The sequence below is a fragment of the Eubalaena glacialis genome, chromosome X (assembly GCF_028564815.1).
Source record: "Eubalaena glacialis isolate mEubGla1 chromosome X, mEubGla1.1.hap2.+ XY, whole genome shotgun sequence".
NCBI lineage: Eukaryota > Metazoa > Chordata > Mammalia > Artiodactyla > Balaenidae > Eubalaena > Eubalaena glacialis.
In genome coordinates, this window is record NC_083736.1 from 17,153,244 (window position 1) to 17,174,967 (window position 21,724).

A 21,724-nucleotide genomic window follows, 5' to 3' on the forward strand; every position below is an offset into this window, starting at 1 on the left:
CTAAATTTGAGACTATTTTACTGAGAAAATAACTTTAAAAGTTAATCACGATAGCTATAAAACTAAAAAGATGTTTATCTTTTCTTATAATTAAGGCACTAAATTGTATGCCATAAAACATGTACAATAATGAGGAGAAAATAGCTATAGGTACACAGTTTTGAGTTCTCCTTTTCAAATCAGAGATCATTAAATATTTGCCACTTTAATAATAAAATCCTCAAAGTTCTAAGCTAAACAATTTTTACTTCAAAAAATACAGCAAGGCATTGAAGACACTCAATATGCAAAAAGTAATCAGATTATTTTCTACTCCCAAATGTCCATAAAATTGTAAAGCCAGCAAACTTACACTATCTTGAAATACTACCATACTTTAAAAGCTGATATCAAACATAATAATGTCTCTGACTTCATAAAAGTCCTTAAACCTCCATGTCAGTAATGAGAAGCTGAGAACAGTATTTTGAAATCAAATTCTGTTGAGATTAATTTAATCACTTACAAAGTCTCACTGAACTCTCAGAAAATAGTCTTAGTTGTTATCAAAGTTATGATCATTAGGAGCAATGATAGTGTTTACCCTAAATATATCCTTAAAGAAATACTACCATTTATTATATAACCCCAACCATCTTACCATTTTAATGCTTTCTGAATCTTCACAACTTTCGTTAAGAGCTTTCCTGACCTTTAAGTACCATTATAAAGCCATGATTATGATGTATAACTAACAATTATTCATGCCAAACAAAGGGGCTCAGAGCTTACAAACATTATCTCATTTAATCTTTGCCAATAGCCCTATGGGGAGGTGATATCGAGACAATGGATGTCTTGGTTGTTTTGCTTTTCATCCCAGAGGTTAAGCATTCCTATGAACATAATCCTTCCAAATGTCTTAGTGGGAAAGTTTACTTTATTCCAATAATGCTACTCCTGCTTAAAACTACTCATATTCTTCATCTGGAGGCAGTTTATGCGTCACAGAAGAAAATGCCTCATTATTTATATTTATTCCTCATTTTGGACCCAAAATGGCACTAACCAGCTTATACCCATCTTACTCCTCTGCATTTAACTCTGAATAGCTTTTGGCTCTTCCCGAAAAACAAGTTTTCAGGAGTTGACGTGTGAGCTAGGCTGTGAAGGTTGGTGTGTTTTAGACATGTGGAGATGAGATGAAAGACATTTTACGTTTATAGGTTAACAAAGGCAGAAAACACACCCAGGAACTCTGAGCTGTGTGACCTGAGCAGTCTGGGGAAAGGAAATAGAAGGGCAGGAGGTGTGAAGCTAAGACCGCCACACTGCCAGCCTGATGTGACAGGATTAGCTGATGGGAGAGGGTGGGAGGCTCAGTTCTGGCCGCCAGAGGACTGCCTTCTATCAGGTGTCTTGGAAGGGCGTTGCGGTTGACAAGGCCAGTTAGGGGACTTTTGTGAAAAAAGTAATGAGATGCTGAATTAAGGGAGTGTCAGTCTCCCTAATCCTTTTCCCTCAACTCCAAAAATTCTAAATGTGTTCTTAGGAAGACATGAGCAAACTAATGACTGGGAAAGTGCTTTGTGATCGTTATTAGCTGGAAGAAAACCGAGAAAGGAAAACTTTACATGTGTCATACAGATTTTGTTATCTATTATAAGCTTCCAGAGGGCAGGGATTATCCATTAGTTTTGGTGGTTGGGTTTTTGTTACTGTTGTTTTGCCAGGCAGTTGGTTTTGTGGATGGATCTTAATTGTGTAGAAGAGGAAATTAAGGTTTAATGTAGCTTCTTAATGTTTTCTTAGTTATTACACACAACACTCAAGTGAATGTCAGGGGAAATATCCTTAAACAGAGAAGGAAAACCGGGGTGGAGTGGTGGGAGGGAACAGAGAACCTGGAAGATTTAATCAGACCGGAAGTAGATGTAGTATTAGAATACAGGTGTTGGCTATATTTTAATTCTTAAAACTGTCTAAAATGCATCTCAAATGAGAACATTTGATCTTTTCAGCTTAACTACTTGTATTGGGGGTATTTCGTGAAATTGTTAACTTGTTGATCAGTAATGTCATGGGAAATAGTAAAAAGGAAAATATGAACAAAGAGGTGATTAAATTTATAAATGGAAATACCTAGAACATTTTGCATTCTAAAGTTTCTAGAAACTTTTCCTTATAGCAAAAGTATAATTATTTTTAAAAGACTAAATTTCAGGTTATACTATTTTCATGTGTATTTTCTCGAAGGATAATCACTGATATTTTTTTATTAAAAATCTTGTTGTGGGGCGTCTCTAGAGTACATTTTTAAACTGATAACAAGTTTAAACACTAAAATTTCAGGAATTAAGTGTAGCTTCAGAGTATACCACAGCACTCCTATGAATTGAGAGTTGGACTTGGAGGGGGGGTGAGAGTTATGCCAGTAATAAAAAATTACAAGTAAATTTTACTAATTATCTGGTGAAAAATTAGAAGCCTTTATCAGCTGGTTCCATCTTGGGAGAAACTGAGACTGCAATAAAAACCATTATCAACTGATTTCCCCTTATAGATAGATCATTTTTATAGTTCCATTTAAACATCTTATTTTTCTCCTGTAAAAAATTTTTTAAAGCTGTTTTTTGGGTATGGAACAGGCTTTTTGTACCATTAAACCCCTTTAAACAGAGAGCATTTGTAATTCTTTTGTTAGTGGAGGTTGTTACAGGGCCATTCTAGCTTCTAGCATTCTAGCTTCTAGACATTTCACTAAATGTCTCTTACTAGTTATCAGATACACAGTGAGAAGCTTGGAGCAAATTAGGAGGAGAGAAAGGATATGGGCCTTCTAATGAAAGTCTTTCTGATGAGTCAAGGAAACCACATCAGTGGCATCAACCTGCGGCATAATCACTCGTCCATGTTTCTGCCTTGGCAGGGAGTCGTCTCGACAGGGCTGGTTTGAGAGCAGGGAGCATGAAAAGTCAGACGGAAGCTTTTCCTCTGAGAAGTTAAAAATAGGCACTTAAAACCATCTTGTTAGAGGAGTTTAATTTTTTAAAGAATATCTGTAAGCCCCTCATAACCTTGGAGCAGTTTTGGATATATGGCTGTTAGTGATGTAAATAAATAAGTAAGTACATACACGTGTACACCCATACCCCAAAATGTATCCATCTGATTGATTTTTGTTATATGAAGAGGTATTATTTTTTTCTGGTGGTGCTGCTATTATTTAAGACATATCTCAGGGCTCTCTTTTGGATTTATCTTCAGAGCCTGAAACATCATCATGAAGAACCCTAGCAGCTGTAAATCTCAATTCTTTGGATGGTGGAGTCGCACACCACCTCACACATCACTCCACTGTGCCGTGGTATTACCAACGTCATCCCATGGTCTATAAGACCAGAGGAGAAGAAACCTAATCCTATGTGGATCCATAGTCCCAGGGCACCCTAACAGATTGTCTCACAGGGTAGGTCTTCAAAAAGTACCCGCTGAAGGAATACATGATAAAATGGAAAATGACTTGGACAATATGAAATGGTGAGTTTCAGCTAAAAAGATGACAAACTTAAAATTCTGAGGCCAATTTAATTTTGTTTTTTAACTTTCTTAGCTTACTTAAAATTTTTTTTCTTAATTTAGACCAATTTAAATTTAAAATTTTTCATTTTTTATAATAGAAAATCTCAAATATATACAAAAGTTCAGAGGATCCTATGATGAACCTGTCAAGCCAGCTTCAATAGTTATCAACATATGACCAATTGAAGCAGACTCGCAGAGCCAGGAAGAACTACCGGTTAATTTGGGCCCCAAAGGCATGGCCAGGTGACCTGCCCAATGTCACAGAGTTGCTCAGTGACCCACTGGAAGACAAAAACCTATGCATCCCAACATCAAACAGAATGTTTATCTCCCTATACTAGGACCCCTAAGACACACTAAGAGAAGCTAGGGTGAAACACAGGAATGAAAGGGAACCCTCTCTCAATTAATTTTTCATTTTAGAAAATGTATATGAGAAATATTAGGGGGAAAAAAACCTTAGTTTTTTTGTGATACATAACAGCAAGGTAGCAGGTATGTGTATCACAAAAATATCTCCACCCACAGCTTATTTTGCCTCCAGCCAAATGCCCATCAAAGGTAAACTTGTGTGATTAGGCTACCTTCCTTCAATGCTCGCTGTGGTTTTTCACTCTTCTGCAGCCTAGGCAGCAGCTGTTTCCTCAGAGCATGTGGGCTCCAGTGTCTTCTGGGGCTCATCACCCACCTCATCCCCCTTTCAGTATGGGGAAAGACCGGGTGGGGGGGGGGTAGGGAGGCCCTCTCTATATCTCTTCAGTGAGAAATAAAGGATTAAATGCAAATGTGGCTGAGGCACTCAGTCTAACATCAACTTCACTAGCCAACCTTCTCATCCTAGATGCCTAGTCCCAGCACCTGAGAAGTCAAAGGAGCCTCGGTCCAGGTCCACCCGCCCCAGCTTACTCTTCTCCGGAGACTGGCAGGCTCTCCTCCTCCCTCTCACCTCCTTCCTAGCCTGACCAAGGTTCAGTCTCTCACCTACTCCACCCAACATTAAACCAAAACTCCCTTCATCTGCCCCAAGACTTCCAGATGTATACAACAGTTAGTGTTTGGGGTTCATAACAACCTTAGTACAGATTTTCATATTGTGACTCCCTAACTTCATTCTGAAATATATAATTATGACTCTTGTGTAACTTCTACCTCTGATAACGCAGCTTCTGACAAAGTAGGTCACTAGAATATCGGCTTTGTGTCTACCTACTGCTATTCTAGATACAAATTAGAATCTAGAAAAATCACTAGGTGATAACCGTATGTTTTCAACTGCATTGATAACTGGAAGAACATATATCAATACTTGACCAAAGCTAAGAAAGTAAACAAATGCATAAAATGAACCATCATAGTCTTTCCAAAAAAGTGCATAAACCTCTCTAGATTTTAACCAACAAATAACCTCTCTGCACTCTATGATTATTTTAATCTTGTTAAGCAGAGGAAAACCTAATTTATGTTAGCAGTTGAGAACGTGGCTCTATTGAGGGTATTAACTATCTTTGTTTTATGGACATTTCATCAGTCCACACGTAACTAAATCCAACCCCACAAAATTCTTCCACAACTCATTCATCAATTAATGATTATAATCCTAGAGAAAGATTTTTGTTGACTATGATGCATTGCCATACTGAAAAGGTGCATATATTTATTAAGTTATTTATTCTTCAAGTCTTTGAATAGAAAGGACTTACAGTGAAGCTCTTTATTACACAAGCCGTTCTACAGGTCCTTGACAGGTAATTCAAACATGTACTGACAGGCCCCACTAATGGGTCATGAAATTCATAAAAGGACAGTTTATAAATTTAAAACAAAAGTTACAGCAGCCTCAATTTTAGGAAGCTCATTTTGGTGACACAGGATGAAGATCAAGCTTCTATTTCTCAATATCAAATTATAAAATTAACAGTGTTTAGCATCTCTAATGAGGTCTACTAAAATAAAATCCTTCAAAATTGGTACTTCTAGCATTCTTTAAAAATGTTACAGCCAATTTATTAATTCTAATTTAAGTATAAAACACTTTATTAAATATTTAAAAATTCAAGATTTTTACTTTTACTTAAATTTTTTTACTTTTATTTAAAAATTCAAAATTTTTGTGATTTGATTTTATTACTTTTATTTTAAAATTCAAGATTTTTGTGATTTGATTGTATGTAATTTTACCTCAAAAGGAAAAAAACTGTAAACAAATATTAAATACTGAAATATTTAAAGGGGAATGTACTCATATCTGCATTTCACTTTGAAATGCAGCAAAAAAATAAGATGGAATGATAGATGAACAGATATGTGATTACAGAAGTAGAGTAAAATGTTAACTGTAGACTCTAGGTGGTGGGTATATAGGTATTGACTGTACAATTCTTTCAACTTTTCTGTATGTTTGAACATTTTCATAATATAACGTTGGAAAGAAAAAAAGCTTAAGGTAACATCCTTAAACTTGATGCTTACAGCAGCTTTTGTGCTCTTAAGACTAAGAACTAGTAGGAAATATAATAGCACAAAATGACTTAAGACATATGAAATAGAATACAAAATTATTAATACAACATTATGACAACCATGTATACATAGAAAAATAACAAAAGGAGCTGTACTAAAATATTAATAAAATTGTCCTAGTGTAGTAGGATTATGGGTGATTTCCCCCGCCCTTTCATTTGTCTGACTTTCTGTAATATAATCATATTTATAAATTCTTTCTGTGTACATATAAATATACATATGTATATTTTAAAATATTTTTTGCAAGTACAATGAATGTAAGAAAAATATCAGGGAGGGGGATTGCCATATCTAACTTTAAGGAAAGAAGCAAAATATATTTTGTTTAAAAAAAAAGACTGTGGGTTTACCTCCCTCACCATCACATTTTGTTCCCTCTAGGTTTTTGATTCAAATACAGATATGAGTCAATGGTGAACATAAATACACCAAATCAACATGGTCCTTCACTTTTTAATTCACATACTGGTAGTGTATTAAGGTAACAAACAGACTTAGCTGACACATCCAAGTGTCAGTGCCTTATTATTCTCAGAATCCATAAAGAGGTAATATTCATAATAGAAAAAAGCATGCAATCCACTGTAGGAGAATATAACCTATTACAAAGGTAGTCTTTTTGGTTAAACAATCAAGAGCTAAACCAAATGTCTTATAAATAGGCCTCTTTCTAGACTCTAGCCTAATTTCCTCTACCTAGGAGAAGCTAGTCGGTTGAGCACCACTCCTTTTGAGACGGCAGCAAGAACCACATTAAGTCATCCACCTCCTTGAGTCACAAGGGGACATGTGGATTTGAGCCCCAGGCACGGACTTAGATAAGTCACTTCACCTCTCACTGCCTCAATCTCTTCCTCTATAAAATCAGGGTCTGCTAAGGTCCCTTCCAGGTCAAAAACAGGCTCTGAGAAACTGAGCAAGGAACAGGTCTCCTTGAGCACCACCCAGCCTATCCGTGGATATAGAAAATCTGGCAGCATAAAAACATGTAAATTCATGAAGAGGAACAACTCCATAGAATGCCCTTCACCCAAAAAGCATCTTGAGATACAAACGTGGAAACGAACAGACATGACGTCACCCCATGTTACTAATCACGGGATTCATCCCCATTAGAGGGTTTTTTTGAAAAATCCAGGCAATCCCCGCCCCCTAGCTCGAACTCTAAACACATCATTAATTCTATTTTCCAAGCTTCAAATAAAGGTGGCAGAAACAGTTATTGCATACCATTAAGAAAAAAACAAAGATAATACCTGGATGTTTTCTTCACATCTACTTTAACTGTGAGTGATTTCTTCCTAAGAACGGCAGATGAAGGTTTCGAGTCAGAAAGTTTTTTACTCTTATCAAGTCGGTTATGGGAAGAGTTGCTCTCTTTTCTGCCAGCCCCTTCTTTCTTTATTTTGTCCTTCCGTTTGTCATTACAGGGTCTCAAACCAACGTCGCTTTTATTTGAATGAGTGCAGGCAGTGCAGTCTTTCTTAGATGGCTTAAAAGGCTCTTTGACTTGCCCACCTTCAGTCTCTCTCCCTCTTCCAGCATTAAAGCAATCGGACTCTCTATTTACAGGGCCTTTTTGAGAACCGAATTTTCTATCTTCCTCCTTAGAATACTTCTGAGTTCTTCCATCATAAAAGTCCTGGTCCCCATCTGAGGTCTTACGATGTTTGTGGCGATAGTCACAGGATGCCTTGGCTGCTGAACTGGTCTCTGGTAATTCCCTCGGAGCGTATCGAAGAGTTTGGGGTCCGAGGTTCCACTGATCTTTCTTCTCTTGGTAAGAAGGGAGAAAATGCCTGGACTTCCACTGCGGGCTCCTGGCAGGCTCTCTGTTTTCATACCTTTCCACGTCTTGAGGTCTTTTTGATGTGTGTCCATATTTTCTGAAATCACGATCCTCAGGATACCTGTGTTGACATAAAGCAGTTTACACTTGCACTAGAGAGAAGAAAGTGAGAATTTATGTGTGTGGAATGTTGGGCAACATGGCTTTAAATGCAGAGCACAGTAGCAAGTTAACCTATAATCCCTGAAGCCAACTCATAGATGCACAAGGCACTTAGGAAGATAGCATCTTTTTTTTTTTTTAATATTCTAGCCATCAACATGATTTACTTTAAAAATAAACACTTCACTACTACCAGTAGACCAAAACTACATTACAATGCTTTTAATCTTTTTAGACAAAGCTTTTCAAGGTGGTTATCTTCAACCACAAAGTAAACAGACTTTTTTACTTGAGTCTTTATACCAAATTACCCAGGTTTAATGTTTTCCTATACCTCGTCTGAAAAGAGCTCCTTTTCTCAAAATCTTCAGAGCCTCTTCTAAGTGACTGAGAATATTTTTCGTCTTGTATCCTCTGGTGCCTCAATTCATCTTCATGCCACTGTCCTTCGAATCTAAAAGAATCTGCTATTGACCTCAGAGGTGGTTTCCCTCCTTTTCCACTTCCTCTAACTCTGTGGTCATCAGGAAAATACCTTCCTTGCACTTTCTGGGGATAACAATTCCTCTGGTGCTCCTTGTAGAGTACACCTTCTGAGTATTTGGGCATATACTGAGATCTTCTGTTACTATCATCCCCTCTTCCTGGTAAATATACTTGGGGAGGCTTATAAGTATAAAAATTTTCTAAAGAGTTTCTTCTTATGTTTGGGGAAGATGATCTATGTTCATAAGATCGGTAATGTATAGTTTCACGAGAAGGAATCCTTGGTTTACTCTGTCCATGTTTCTCATTGTCCATTCTCCAAGTGACGGGTCTTTTTGGATCCTTCCTATATTCATAGCCATAATGCTCAGGTCTTTGCTTGTAGTGTTCAGAATTTCTAGGTACTGGTGATAAAGACCTATGTAAACAAATACAGAAAAGTTTAGCCCATTCAAAGACAACAGACTAAGTTTGTCTTAACATGACTTACCCAAATAAAACATTTGCTTTTCCCTGCTTCTTCCACTCAAATTAAATTCATCAATTTGCGATATTTGCATTCTAAATTGTTCACTTGGGAGTCTGATCATTCTTCCGCCCGATTCAACAAGCATTACTCTTTTCATCTGAACTAATGTACCCCATGTGCATATCAAAATGAGCTGAGCACACCCATATTGCTGGAGGAGGACCAGCTTAGGTACGCAGCAGGATCTATTTTGGAAGATTGCTGACAGCAAAGTTCTGGCAAAAGGGCCAGTCAACAAAAGCTTACATCAGGTTCAATGGTCAAGTAAGAAATAAGCAGAAGGAGGGCTAGATTCACACAAGTAAATATGTAGGAGAGTCTCTGGAAAACTGAACATAATCTCTGAAATTAAATTAGATTCCAAGAGTTTATGATGCACAATAAATCCAAACTCAGACCCAAAACTGACCCCACAGTTTCCCCAATTGATTGTCTATTCTCTCTACTAAGTTTATATCAAGGAGCAAAAACTCCATCCTTAAACAGCAAGTGGAGGGGGTGGGAGGAAGAGGGCCTTAAGACGTGGACCGCATGCTTAGTCCCGCCGTAAATACTACTAACATAAATAAGTTTTCTTTCCCAGACCTGTCCCCTTACATATAAAATGAAAGGTGTGCTGTGGAACCAGAACTTGTAACTTTGGTGAATGTGTGCTTTAATGCAGCTATAATGCTCTCCAGGGACAGCACATCCTTTCTGTAACTACCTTCTCCAATACCTCAGCATTGCCAACATGGAGCCTTTCATTCCAACTGAGGAGGAAGGCTCCTAGGAGTATCTGGGGAAACAGCCTGAGTGACCCAGACTTCAGGTTAAGAGAGAGGAGCGACACTATCTGGAACACAACAAAGTTCAAATTGGCACCTGGGGACCTTTCCTCCCATCTGACCTGTCCAATCTCCCAATTTCCTCCCTGAGGGTTTAATGTCTTCTAACCAATGAGGCAGCTACCCTTGCAGCTTTTGTTATCGCCCCCTCTGCAGCAGCTGCCACGGAGTTGGAGTAACCAGGAGTAAAAGCCTTTCCTTTTGGTGACATGTCTGGGTCCTCCCTACGAGAAAGGAGGCTGATTTATCTTCCTCACGTACATACTGGGATTTATACACTGGACTTGCCAATATCTCCCTTTAGAGTCACCAAGCTAGATGTGCTGGCAAGTGCATTATTTAGCTGAAGTAGAAACTCTGTCATCCAGCTGGCTGCACCTCTTCACAGGAAGAAGCAACTGGAGCCTCTGAGGACTTCCTGGAAGACTTCATCTCTTCCACTGCTAAGGAGAAAAGCTGGCAGCCAGAAGCTGAGGTCTTCCAGACTGATGAAAAACTCAATCTCTTACTTTAATCCTTACCTCACATGGAATACTGCTTTGATATTATATTTCATCTCAGCGTTCTATTGTACAGAGCCCCTTTCTTCTGAAGGAGATTGCTGGAATGGTGGCTATTATTTTCAGTTCTCCTAAAGGGACAAAAGAGACCCAAGGAGTCTGTTGGGAGGCAATTCTCCTTGGATGTCTTGTGCTCTGCATGCCTCCTGAGCTTTTGTTCCAAGGCAAACTGCCAGGGAAGATGGGGATAGGGCTTCCCTAAGGGGCAGAGGGCCAATGTGCTTGCTGTCTAGGATAACAAGATAATGTCTCCTCCAAGGCAAAGGCTGGGCAGGGCTGCTTGCTGTCCCTAATGGGGCTCGGGTTCCTCAGCTATGTCAGCAGCGCCCACCCTCAGGGGACTAGAGGTAAGGGGAGCACAGGAACATGAAGCTCAAGTCGCCTGCTGCATATGAGTAATAAAGGCCTTTGTCTCTGATCCAAAAGTGCCTTGTGACACACTAATGTGCTAGCTTGAAAGTCGGGTAAGATATCAGACCCTTTACAGTTGATGACAAAGAGTCCTGAGAAGGCATCCAGAAATCAGGCACTAAGCTTGGCAGGGTCTTTTGTGCCCCTTCACCAGAGCCTACCACAAAAGGGTGAAACAAAATGACCTCTGTGAGGCCCTCCATGTTCAAGCCATTTGCTTCTTTGCATTCCCTTTTCTTTCTGAAGTTCCTCCCCATTACAATTTGGTCTTGTGAACTACAAAATGAAACCTGTTGAAGAAATTACTGATTAGTCATTGGAGAACCATAAAGAACAAGCATCATGACCAAGCCGTATTAACATGAAAAATCTTGATCTGTCTTTTGCGTATGTAATTGTAGTCCTCTTTAAAGTTCTAAAATGTACTAGTCACTTTCACAGCTCTGTACCTTTGCTCTTGTCATCCTCTTAACTGGAATACTTTTCTTCTCTCTTTCTGCATTTAAAAATTCTACCCATCATTGGGAATTCCCTGGCAGTCCAGTGGTTAGGACTCCACACTCTCACTGCCGAGGGCCCAGGTTCAGTTCCTGGTCGGGGAACTAAGAGTGCACAAGCTGCACGACAAGGCCAAAAAAAAGAAAAAAAAAATTCTACCCATCCTTAAATGGCCATCTAAAATCTCATCTCTTCTTTGAAGACTTTCTTGGTATCCCTCCTTCCCCTCCACAAAAGCAGAACTAGTCCCTCCCTGTGGATCCAGAATACCTTGTCCCAGTCAGTAGCACAACACTTTTCCTACAGTATCATAGTTGCCTATGGTGTCAATCTCCCCAGCCAGGCTGCGTGCTTGCTGAGGCCCTGTACTCAAATTTGCCTTTGTAGCCCCAGAACCTGCCTATAGCAGGTATACAGTAAAAACTGGTTAAATTGTTCCAATCTAATTATATATACTATTGATACTACCAACAAGCAAAGAGGAGAGTTGAATTATAATTGAGTTGTTCAAAATTCTATTATTCTGTCATGAAGAAGAAGAAATAGGAAACTCCCAATTTCTTCAAACATATTGATTATGAAAATAATTAAACTGAATATACACTGAAGAGTTCTAAACCACTTACTGATGCAAAATATATAACACTCTCAAAGGTGTTTCTCAGTCTTCCTTGCTGTGGCCATTGCATTTCTTTTATTATGGATTAATTCTAGCTGCCAGCCATAATTAAAGAAAGCTGTCAGGTCCTAGAATGTAGAAATACAACGTCGATCACTATAAAGCACCTACTGTGAATAACCAAGTCCACGAGCTTATTAAAATAGGTTCTTAACAACACCGGTGAATTTCAAAGTCGAAGCACATCCCAAACCCATGCTTACTCTGCTAAACTAAGGACTGCTCACCTGTGCCTCCACCTGGGGGATCTAGAGCGTGACCGTGCCATCCTTTGACATGTGAGCCACTATCCACTTTTTACACTGCAAAGAAACACAATATTAGCAAGTTTGTAGAAAGGGCCTGCAACATGCTCTAAAAACAGTGAATGCCACTGACAAAAAGTAATTTAAGCCCTCTGTGCCTCAGTTTCCTCATAGGACCCACCTTATTGGAATGTTGTAAGGATAAAATGAATTAGATCAAGGGTCAGCAAGCTTTTTCTGTAAAGGGCCAGAGAGTAACTATTTTAGGTTTTGCAGGCCATATAAGGTCTCTATAACATTATCTTCTTGTTTTAAAAAAAATGCTTAAAAAATATAAAAACCATTCGGGCCACACAAAAACAGGCCCCAAAGGGCCCCAAGTGCGTTGTAGTTTGTTGATCCCTGAGTTAAGTCATGAAAAGAGCTTAGAATATTGCCTGGCACACAGCAACTGCTAAATAAGTGTTTCAAAAAGAGGAAAAACTTCCCCAGAATTCCTCTATCTGAGCACAACCACTACGACCCCTTCCCAACTTTCGCTGTTGGTTATGTACATATAATCGCAGTTACGTTCATATAATCACAGTCAACATCTTTAGGAATACTTGATATATCCTACTTTTAAAACTGTCGGATAATAAATATTACAATGCCTAATTATCATACTAAATTGCCACCTAACTTCTATCAGATAAATATACCAAAACTTAATTAAGCATGATTAGAGACATTTAGTTTGCTTCTGATTTTTTGCTAAAACAAATAATGTCAAAAAAGTAAATTTTAAAAGACATATAAACTTGATTTTTAAAATATTTTTCAGTCTTTAAAAGAAACTGATAGGTTTAGGAGCTGAATTTTAAAAAAAACATGATTTGGGTATAATCTTTTATACTATTATTTACATTTCAGTAGTCTTCCTCAGTTTTTTTTTTAACATCTTTTTTTTTAACATCTTTATTGGAGTATAATTGCTTTACAATGGTGTGTTAGTTTCTGCTTTATAACAAAGTGAATCAGTTATACGTATACATATGTTCCCATATCTCTTCCCTCTTGCGTCTCCCTCCCTCCCACCCTCCCTATCCAACCCCTCTAGGTGGTCTCAAACCACCGAGCTGATCTCCCTGTGCTATGCGGTTGCTTCCCACTACTATCTATTTTACGTTTGGTAGTGTATATATGTCCATGCCACTCTCTCACTTTGTCACAGCTTACCCTTCCCCCTCCCCATATCCTCAAGTCCATTCTCTAGTAGGTCTGTGGCTTTATTCCCATCTTGCCCCTAGGTTCTTCATGACCATTTTTTTTTCTTAGATTCCATATATATGTGTTAGCATATGGTATTTGTTTTCCTCTTTCTGACTTACTTCACTCTGTAGGACAGACTCTAGGTCCATCCACTTCACTACAAATATCTCAATTTCGTTTCTTTTTATGGCTGAGTAATATTCCATTGTACACACGTGCCACATCTTCTTTATCCATTCATCTGTCGATGGACACTTAGGTTGCTTCCATGTCCTGTTATAAATAGTGTTATTTAATACTTACAGCTATTGTAAATAGTGCTGCAATGAACATTGTGGTACATGACTCTTTTTGAATTATGGTTTTCTCAGGGTATATGCCCAGTAGTGGGATTGCTGGGTCATATGGTAGTTCTATTTTTAGTTTTTTAAGGAACCTTCATACTGTTCTCCGTAGTGGCTGTATCAATTTACATTCCCACCAACAGTGCAAGAGTGTTCCCTTTTCTCCACACCCTCTCCAGCATTTATTGTTTGTAGATTTTTTGATGATGGCCATTCTGACCGGTGTGAGATGATACCTCATTGTAGTTTTGATGTGCATTTCTCTAATGATTAATGATGTTGAGCATTCTTTCATGTGTTTGTTGGCAATCTGTATATCTTCTTTGGAGAAATGTCTATTTAGGTCTTCTGCCCATTTTTGGATTGGGTTGTTTGTTTTTTTGTTATTGAGCTGCATGAGCTGCTTGTAAATCTTGGAGATTAATCCTTTGTCCGTTGCTTCATTTGCAAATATTTTCTCCCATTCTGAGGGTTGTCTTTTGGTCTTGTTTATGGTTTCCTTTGCTGTGCAAAAGCTTTTAAGTTTCATTAGGTCCCATTTGTTTACTTTTGTTTTTATTTCCACTTCTCTAGGAGCTGGGTCAAAAAGGATCTTGCTGTGATGTATGTCATAGAGTGTTCTGCCTATGTTTTCCTCTAAGAGTTTGATAGTGTCTGGCCTTACATTTAGGTCTTTAATCCATTTTGAGTTTATTTTTGTGTATGGTGTTAGGGAGTGTTCTAATTTCATACTTTTACATGTACCTGTCCAGTTTTCCCAGCACCACTTATTGAAGAGGCTGTCTTTTCTCCACTGTATATGCCTGCCTCCTTTATCAAAGATAAGGTGACCATATGTGCTTGGGTTTATCTCTGGGCTTTCTATCCTGTTCCATTGATCTATATTTCTGTTTTTGTGCCAGTACCATACTGCCTTGATTACTGTAGCTTTGTAGTATAGTCTGAAGTCAGGGAGCCTGATTCCTCCAGCTCCATTTTTTGTTCTCAAGATTGCTTTGGCCATTCGGGGTCTTTTGTGTTTCCATACAAATTGTGAAATTTTTTGTTCTAGTTCTGTGAAAAATGCCAGTGGTAGTTTGATAGGGATTGCATTGTATCTGTAGATTGCTTTGGAGAGTAGAGTCATTTTCACAATGTTGATTCTTCCAATCCAAGAACATGGTATATCTCTCCATCTATTTGTATCATCTTTAATTTCTTTCATCAGTGTCTTATTATTTTCTGCATACAGGTCTTTTGTCTCCTTAGGTAGGTTTATTCCTAGATATTTTATTCTTTTTGTTGCAATGGTAAATGGGAGTGTTTTCTTAATTTCACTTTCAGATTTTTCACCATTAGTGTATAGGAATGCCAGAGATTTCTGTGCATTCATTTTGTATCCTGCTACTTTACCAAATTCATTGATTAGCTCTAGTAGTTTTCTGGTAGCATCTTTAGAATTCTCTATGTAGATTTTCATGTCATCTGCAAACAGTGACAGCTTTACTTCTTCTTTTCCGATTTGGATTCCTTTTATTTCTTTTTCTTCTCTGATTGCTGTGGCCAAAACTTCCAAAACTATGTTGAATAATAGTGGTGAGAGTGGGCAACCTTGTCTTGTTCCTGATCTTAGTGGAAATGGTTTCAGTTTTTCACCATTGAGGACGATGTTGGCTGTGGGTTTGTCATATATGGCCTTCATTATATTGAGGAAAGTTCCCTCTATGCCTACTTCCTGCAGGGTTTTTATCATAAATGGGTATTGAATTTTGTCAAAAGCTTTCTCTGCATCTATTGAGATGATCATATGGTTTTTCTCCTTCAATTTGTTAATGTGGTGTATCACGTTGATTGATTTGCATATATTGAAGAATCCTTGCATTCCTGGAATAAACCCCACTTGATCATGGTGTAGGATTCTTTTAATGTTCTGTTGGATTCTGTTTGCTAGTATTTTGTTGAGGATTTTTGCATCTATATTCATCAGTGATATTGGCCTGTAGTTTTCTTTCTTTGTGACATCTTTGTCTGGTTCTGGTATCAGGGTGATGGTGGCCTCGTAGAGTGAGTTTGGGAGTGTTCCTCCCTCTGCTATATTTTGGAAGAGTTTGAGAAGGATAGGTGTTAGCTCTTCTCTAAATGTTTGATAGAATTCGCCTGTGAAGCCATCTGGTCCTGGGCTTTTGTTTGTTGGAAGATTTTTAATCACAGTTTCAATTTCAGTGCTTGTGACTGGTCTGTTCATATTTTCTATTTCTTCCTGGTTCAGTCTCGGCAGGTTGTGCATTTGTAAAAATTTGTCCATTTCTTTCAGGTTGTCCATTTTATTGGCATAGAGTTGCTTGTAGTAATCTCTCATGATCCTTTGTATTTCTGCAGTGTCAGTGGTTACTTCTCCTTTTTCATTTCTAATTCTATTGAGTCTTCTCCCTTTTTTTCTTGATGAGTCTGGTTAATGGTTTATCAATTTTGTTTATCTTCTCAAAGAACCAGCTTTTAGTTTTATTGATCTTTGCTATCGTTTCCTTCATTTCTTTTTCATTTATTTCTGCTCTGATCTTTATGATTTCTTTCCTTCTGCTAACTTTGGGGTTTTTTTGGTTCTTCTTTCTCTAATTGCTTTAGGTGCAAGGTTAGGTTGTTTATTTGAGATGTTTCCTGTTTCTTAAGGTAGGATTGTATTGCTATAAACTTCCCTCTTAGAACTGCTTTTGCTGCATCCCATAGGTTTGGGGTCATCGTGTCTCCATTGTCATTTGTTTCTAGGTATTTTTTGATTTCCTCTTTGATTTCTTCCATGATCACTTGGTTATTAAGTACTGTATTGTTTAGCCTCCATGTGTTTGTATTTTTTACAGATCTTTTACTGTAATTGATATCTAGTCTCATAGCGTTGTGGTCGGAAAAGATACTTGATACCATTTTAATTTTCTTAAATTTACCAAGGCTTGATTTGTGACCCAAGATATGATCTATCCTGGAGAATGTTCCATGAGCACTTGAGAAAAATGTGTATTCTGTTGTTTTTGGATGGAATGTCCTATAAATATCAATTAAGTCCACCTTGTTTAATGTATCATTTAAAGCTTGTGTTTCCTTATTTATTTTCATTTTGGATGATCTGTCCATTGGTGAAAGTGGGGTGTTAAAGTCCCCTACTATGATTGTGTTACTGTCGATTTCCCCTTTTATGGCTGTTAGTATTTGCCTTATGTATTGAGGTGCTCCTATGTTGGGTGCATAAATATTTACAATTGTTATATCTTCTTCTTGGATCGATCCTTTGATCATTATGTAGTGTCCTTCTTTGTCTCTTGTAATAGTCTTTATTTTAAAGTCTATTTTGTCTGATATGAGAATTGCTACTCCAGCTTTCTTTTGATTTCCATTTGCATGGAATATCTTTTTCCATCCCCTCACTTTCAGTCTGTATGTGTCCCTAGGTCTGAAGTGGGTCTCTTGTAGACAGCATATATATGGGTCTTGTTTTTGTATCCATTCAGCCAGTCTGTGTCTTTTGGTGGGAGCATTTAATCCATTTACATTTAAGGTAATTATCGATATGTATGTTCCTATTCCCATTTTCTTAATTGTTTTGGGTTTGTTATTGTAGGTCTTTTCCTTCTCTTGTGTTTCTTGCCTAGAGAAGTTCCTTTAGCATTTGTTGTAAAGCTGGTTTGGTGGTGCTTAACTCTCTCAGCTTTTGCTTGTATGTAAAGGTTTTAATTTCTCCATCAAATCTGAATGAGATCCTTGCTGGGTAGAGTAATCTTGGTCGTAGGTTTTTCTCCTTCATCACTTTAAATATGTCCTGCCACTCCCTTCTGGCTTGCACCGTTTCTGCTGAAAGATCAGCTGTTAACCTTATGGGGATTCCCTTGTGTGTTATCTGTTGTTTTTCCCTTGCTGCTTTTAATATGTTTTCTTTGTATTTAATTTTTGATAGTTTGATTAATATATGTCTCGGCGTGTTTCTCCTTGGATTTATCCTCTATGGGACTCTGTGCTTCCTGGACTTGATTAACTATTTCCTTTCCCATATTAGGGAAGTTTTCAACTATAATCTCTTCAAATATTTTCTTAGTCCCTTTCTTTTTCTCTTCTTCCTCTGGGACCCCTATAATTTGAATGTTGGTGCGTTTAATGTTGCCCCAGAGGTCTCTGAGACTGTCCTCAGTTCTTTTCATTCTTTTTTCTTTATTCTGCTCTGCAGTAGTTATTTCCACTCTTTTATCTTCCAGGTCACTTATCCGTTCTTCTGCCTCAGTTATTCTGCTATTGATCCCTTCTAGAGTATTTTTAATTTCATTTATTGTGTTGTTCATCGTTGCTTGTTTCCTCTTTAGTTCTTCTAGGTCCTTGCTAAATGTTTCTTGCATTTTGTCTATTCTATTTCCAAGATTTTGGATCATCTTTACTATCATTATTCTGAATTCTTTTTCAGGTAGACTGCCTATTTCCTCTTCATTTGTTAGGTCTGGTGGGTTTTTACCTTGCTCCTTCATCTGCTGTGTGTTTTTCTGTCTTCTCATTTTGCTTATCTTACTGTGTTTGGGGTCTCCTTTTTGCAGGCTGCAGGTTCGTAGTTCCCGTTGTTTTTGGTGTCTGTCCCCAGTAGCTAAGGTTGGTTCAGTGGGTTGTGTAGGCTTCCTGGTGGAGGGGACTAGTGCCTGTGTTCTGGTGGACGAAGCTGGATCTTGCCTTTCTGGTGGGCAGGTCCACGTCTGGTGGTGTGTTTTGGGGTGTCTGTGGCCTTATTATGATTTTAGGCAGCCTCTCTGCTAATGGATGGGGTTGTGTTCCTGTCTTGCTAGTTGTTTGGCATAGGGTGTCCAGCACTGTAGCTTGCTGGTTGTTGAGTGAAGCTGGGTCTTGGTGTTGAGATGGAGATCTCTGGGAGATTTTCGCCGTTTGATATTACGTGGAGCTGGGAGGTCTCTTGTGGACCAGTGTCCTGAAGTTGGCTCTCCTACCTCAGAGGCACAGCACTGACTCCTGGCTGGAGCACCAAGAGCCTTTCACCCACACGGCTCAGAATAAAAGGGAGAAAAAATAGAAAGAAAGAAAGAAAGAAAGAAAGAGGATAAAATAAAATAAAACAAAGTAAGATAAAATAAAATAAAGTTATTAAAATAAAAAATATTAACTAAAAAACTTTTTAAAAAGTTAAAAAACAAACAAACAAACAAAAACGGACGGACAGAACCCTAGGACAAATGGTGAAAGCAAAGCTATACAGACAAAATCTCACCCAGAAGCATACACATACACACTCACAAGAAGAGGAAAAGGGGAAAAAATAATATATCTTGCTCCCAAAGTCCACCTCCTCAATTTGGGATGATTCGTTGTCTATTCAGGTATTCCACAGATGCAGGGTACATCAAGTTGATTGTGGAGATTTAATCCGCTGCTCCTGAGGCTGCTGGGAGGGATTTCCCTTTCTCTTCTTTGTTCGCACAGCTCCCGGGGTTCAGCTTTGGATTTGGACCCGCCTCTGCCTGTAGGTCGCCTGAAGGCGTCTGTTCCCCGCCCAGACAGAACGGGGTTAAAGGAGCAGCTGATTCGGGGGCTCTGGCTCAGTCAGGCCCGGGGGAGGGAGCGGTACAGAGGAGGCGGGGCAAGCCTGCGGTGGCAGAGGTGGGCGTGACGTTGCACCAGCCTGAGGCGCGCCGTGCGTTCTCCCGGGGAAGTTGTCCCCGGATCACAGGAGCCTGGCCGTGGCGGGCTGCACAGGCTCCCGGGAGGGGAGGTGTGGAGAGTGACCTGTGCTCGCACACAGGCTTCTTGGTGGCGACAGCAGCAGCCTTAGCGTCTCATGCCCGTCTCTGGGGTCCGCACTGATAGCTGTGGCTCTTGCCCGTCTCTGGAGCTCCTTTAAGCAGTGCTCTTAATCCCCTCTCCTCGCGCACCAGGAAACTAAGAGGGAAGAAAAAATCTCTTGCCTCTTCGGCAGGTCCAGACTTCTTCCTGGACTCCCTCCCGGCTAGCCGTGGTGCACTAACCCCTTCAGGCTGTGTTTACGCCACCAACCCCAGCCCTTTCCCTGCGATCTGACAGAAGCCCGAGCCTCAGCTCCCAGCCTCCGCCTGCCCTGGCGGGTGAGCAGACAAGCCTCTCGGGCTGGTGAGTGCTGGTCGGCACCGATCCTCTGTGCGGGAATCTCTCCGCTTTGCCCTCCGCACCCGTTGCTGCGCTCTCCTCCGTGGCTCTGAAGCTCCCCCACCTCCGCCACCCGCAGTCTCCGCCCGCGAAGGGGCTTCCTAGTGTGTGGAAACCTTTCCTCCTTCACAGCTCCCTCCCACTGGTGCAGGTCCCGTCCCTATTCTTTTGTCTCTGTTTTTTCTTTCTTCTTTTGCCCTACCCAGGTACGTGGGGAGTTTCTTGCCTTTTGGGAGGTCTGAGGTCTTCTGCCAGTGTTCAGTGGGTGTTCTATAGGAGAAGTTCCACGTGTAGATGTATTTCTGATGTATCTGTGGGGAGGAAGGTGATCTCTGCGTCTTACTCTTCCGCCATCTTCTCCAACCACCTCTTGCTCAGTTTTGATACTATAATTAAGTAGTGCCCAACTTACTGGCTCCAAACCCCTGATGGCTTTCAAAATTACTGCCATGGGCCCATGAATAATACATACAGCCACCATACACAGACTACAGAATGAATAAGTATATGTCTCATATATTAGAACCTCTATTTTGCAAATTTCTGAAGATACTATGGCCACTGTTAAAATATAAATGGCTTCTTGTCACTATGTAGTTTTTCCACTGACTGATACAAAAAGTACAACTATAACTATGTGGACACTGGTTTGAAAAGGGATTCCTCATAGTCAAACATTTGCAAACTACTGTTATAATAAATTTCAGAAGGAAGTAATAGTATATAAGATCAAACGACTTGAACTAGATCACTCACCAGAAGTACATTCAATTCAATTCATTTAGTTATACACTGCTTCTTTCCAAAAAGAATGTGAGGCTAGGAAGAACAATTAGTTCAGATGTACTCTGAAATTAAGACACTAAAGGGCAAAGTGTTTTCTTAGTAACTACAAATATAAAAATGTTCATTGCAGCTCTATTTACAATAGCCAGGACATGGAAGCAACCTAAGTGTCCATCGACAGATGAATGGATAAAGAAGATGTGGCACATATATACAATGGAATGTTACTCAGCAATAAAAAGGAACGAAATTGAGTTATTTGTAGTGAGGTGGATGGACCTAGAGTCTGTCATACAGAGTGAAGTAAGTCAGAAAGAGAAAAACAAGTACCGTATGCTAACACATATATATGGAATCTAAAAAAAAACAAAAAAAAAGGTCATGAAGAACCTAGGGGCAAGACGGGAATAAAGACGCAGACCTACTAGAAAATGGACTTGAGGACACAGGGAAGACACATGGACATATATACACTACCAAATGTAAAATAGATAGCTAGTGGGAAGCAGCCGCATAGCACAGGGAGATCAGCTCGGTGCTTTGTGACCAGCTAGAAGGGTGGGATAGGGAGGGTGGGAGGGAGGGAGATGCCAGAGGGAAGAGATATGGGGATATATGTATATGTATAACTGATTCACTTTGTTATAAAGCAGAAAGTAACACACCATTGTAAAGCAATCATACTCCAATAAAAATGTTAAAAAAAAGTATTCATTTAACAAATGTTACTGAGTACCTATTATTTGGCAGGCACTGTTCTGGGGAGACAGCAGTGAAGAGAAGCAGGAAAAAATTCCTGCCCTCCTGGAGCTTACATTCTACTGAGGGATCTTATAATTTAATTAAAGAAGCTTTGGGTATATACCTATTAAATTGAACAAATATAATAAACCCAAAGGTTGTGGGGGAGACACCAAATACTGTTGGTG

General features: G+C 39.2%; 1 protein-coding gene across 8 annotated transcripts in view; it reads right to left on the reverse strand.

Moving 5' to 3' along the window:
- The window catches only part of BCLAF3 (BCLAF1 and THRAP3 family member 3), a 64,390-nt gene that overhangs the window by 25,456 nt on the left and 17,210 nt on the right, over positions 1–21,724 (reverse strand). For 7 of the 8 annotated variants that reach the window (XM_061178320.1, XM_061178319.1, XM_061178313.1 and 4 more), the window contains 3 exons: positions 12,256–12,330; positions 8,373–8,942; positions 7,344–7,997 (listed from right to left, as the gene is read on the reverse strand). In XM_061178320.1, the coding sequence (XP_061034303.1) occupies positions 7,344–7,997; positions 8,373–8,942; positions 12,256–12,296 (1,265 nt within the window). In that variant the 5' untranslated portion in view covers positions 12,297–12,330. Of the gene's footprint in view, positions 1–7,343; positions 7,998–8,372; positions 8,943–11,975; positions 12,044–12,255; positions 12,331–21,724 lie in introns of those variants that run through there. The other variant, XM_061178321.1, reaches the window with a different exon arrangement.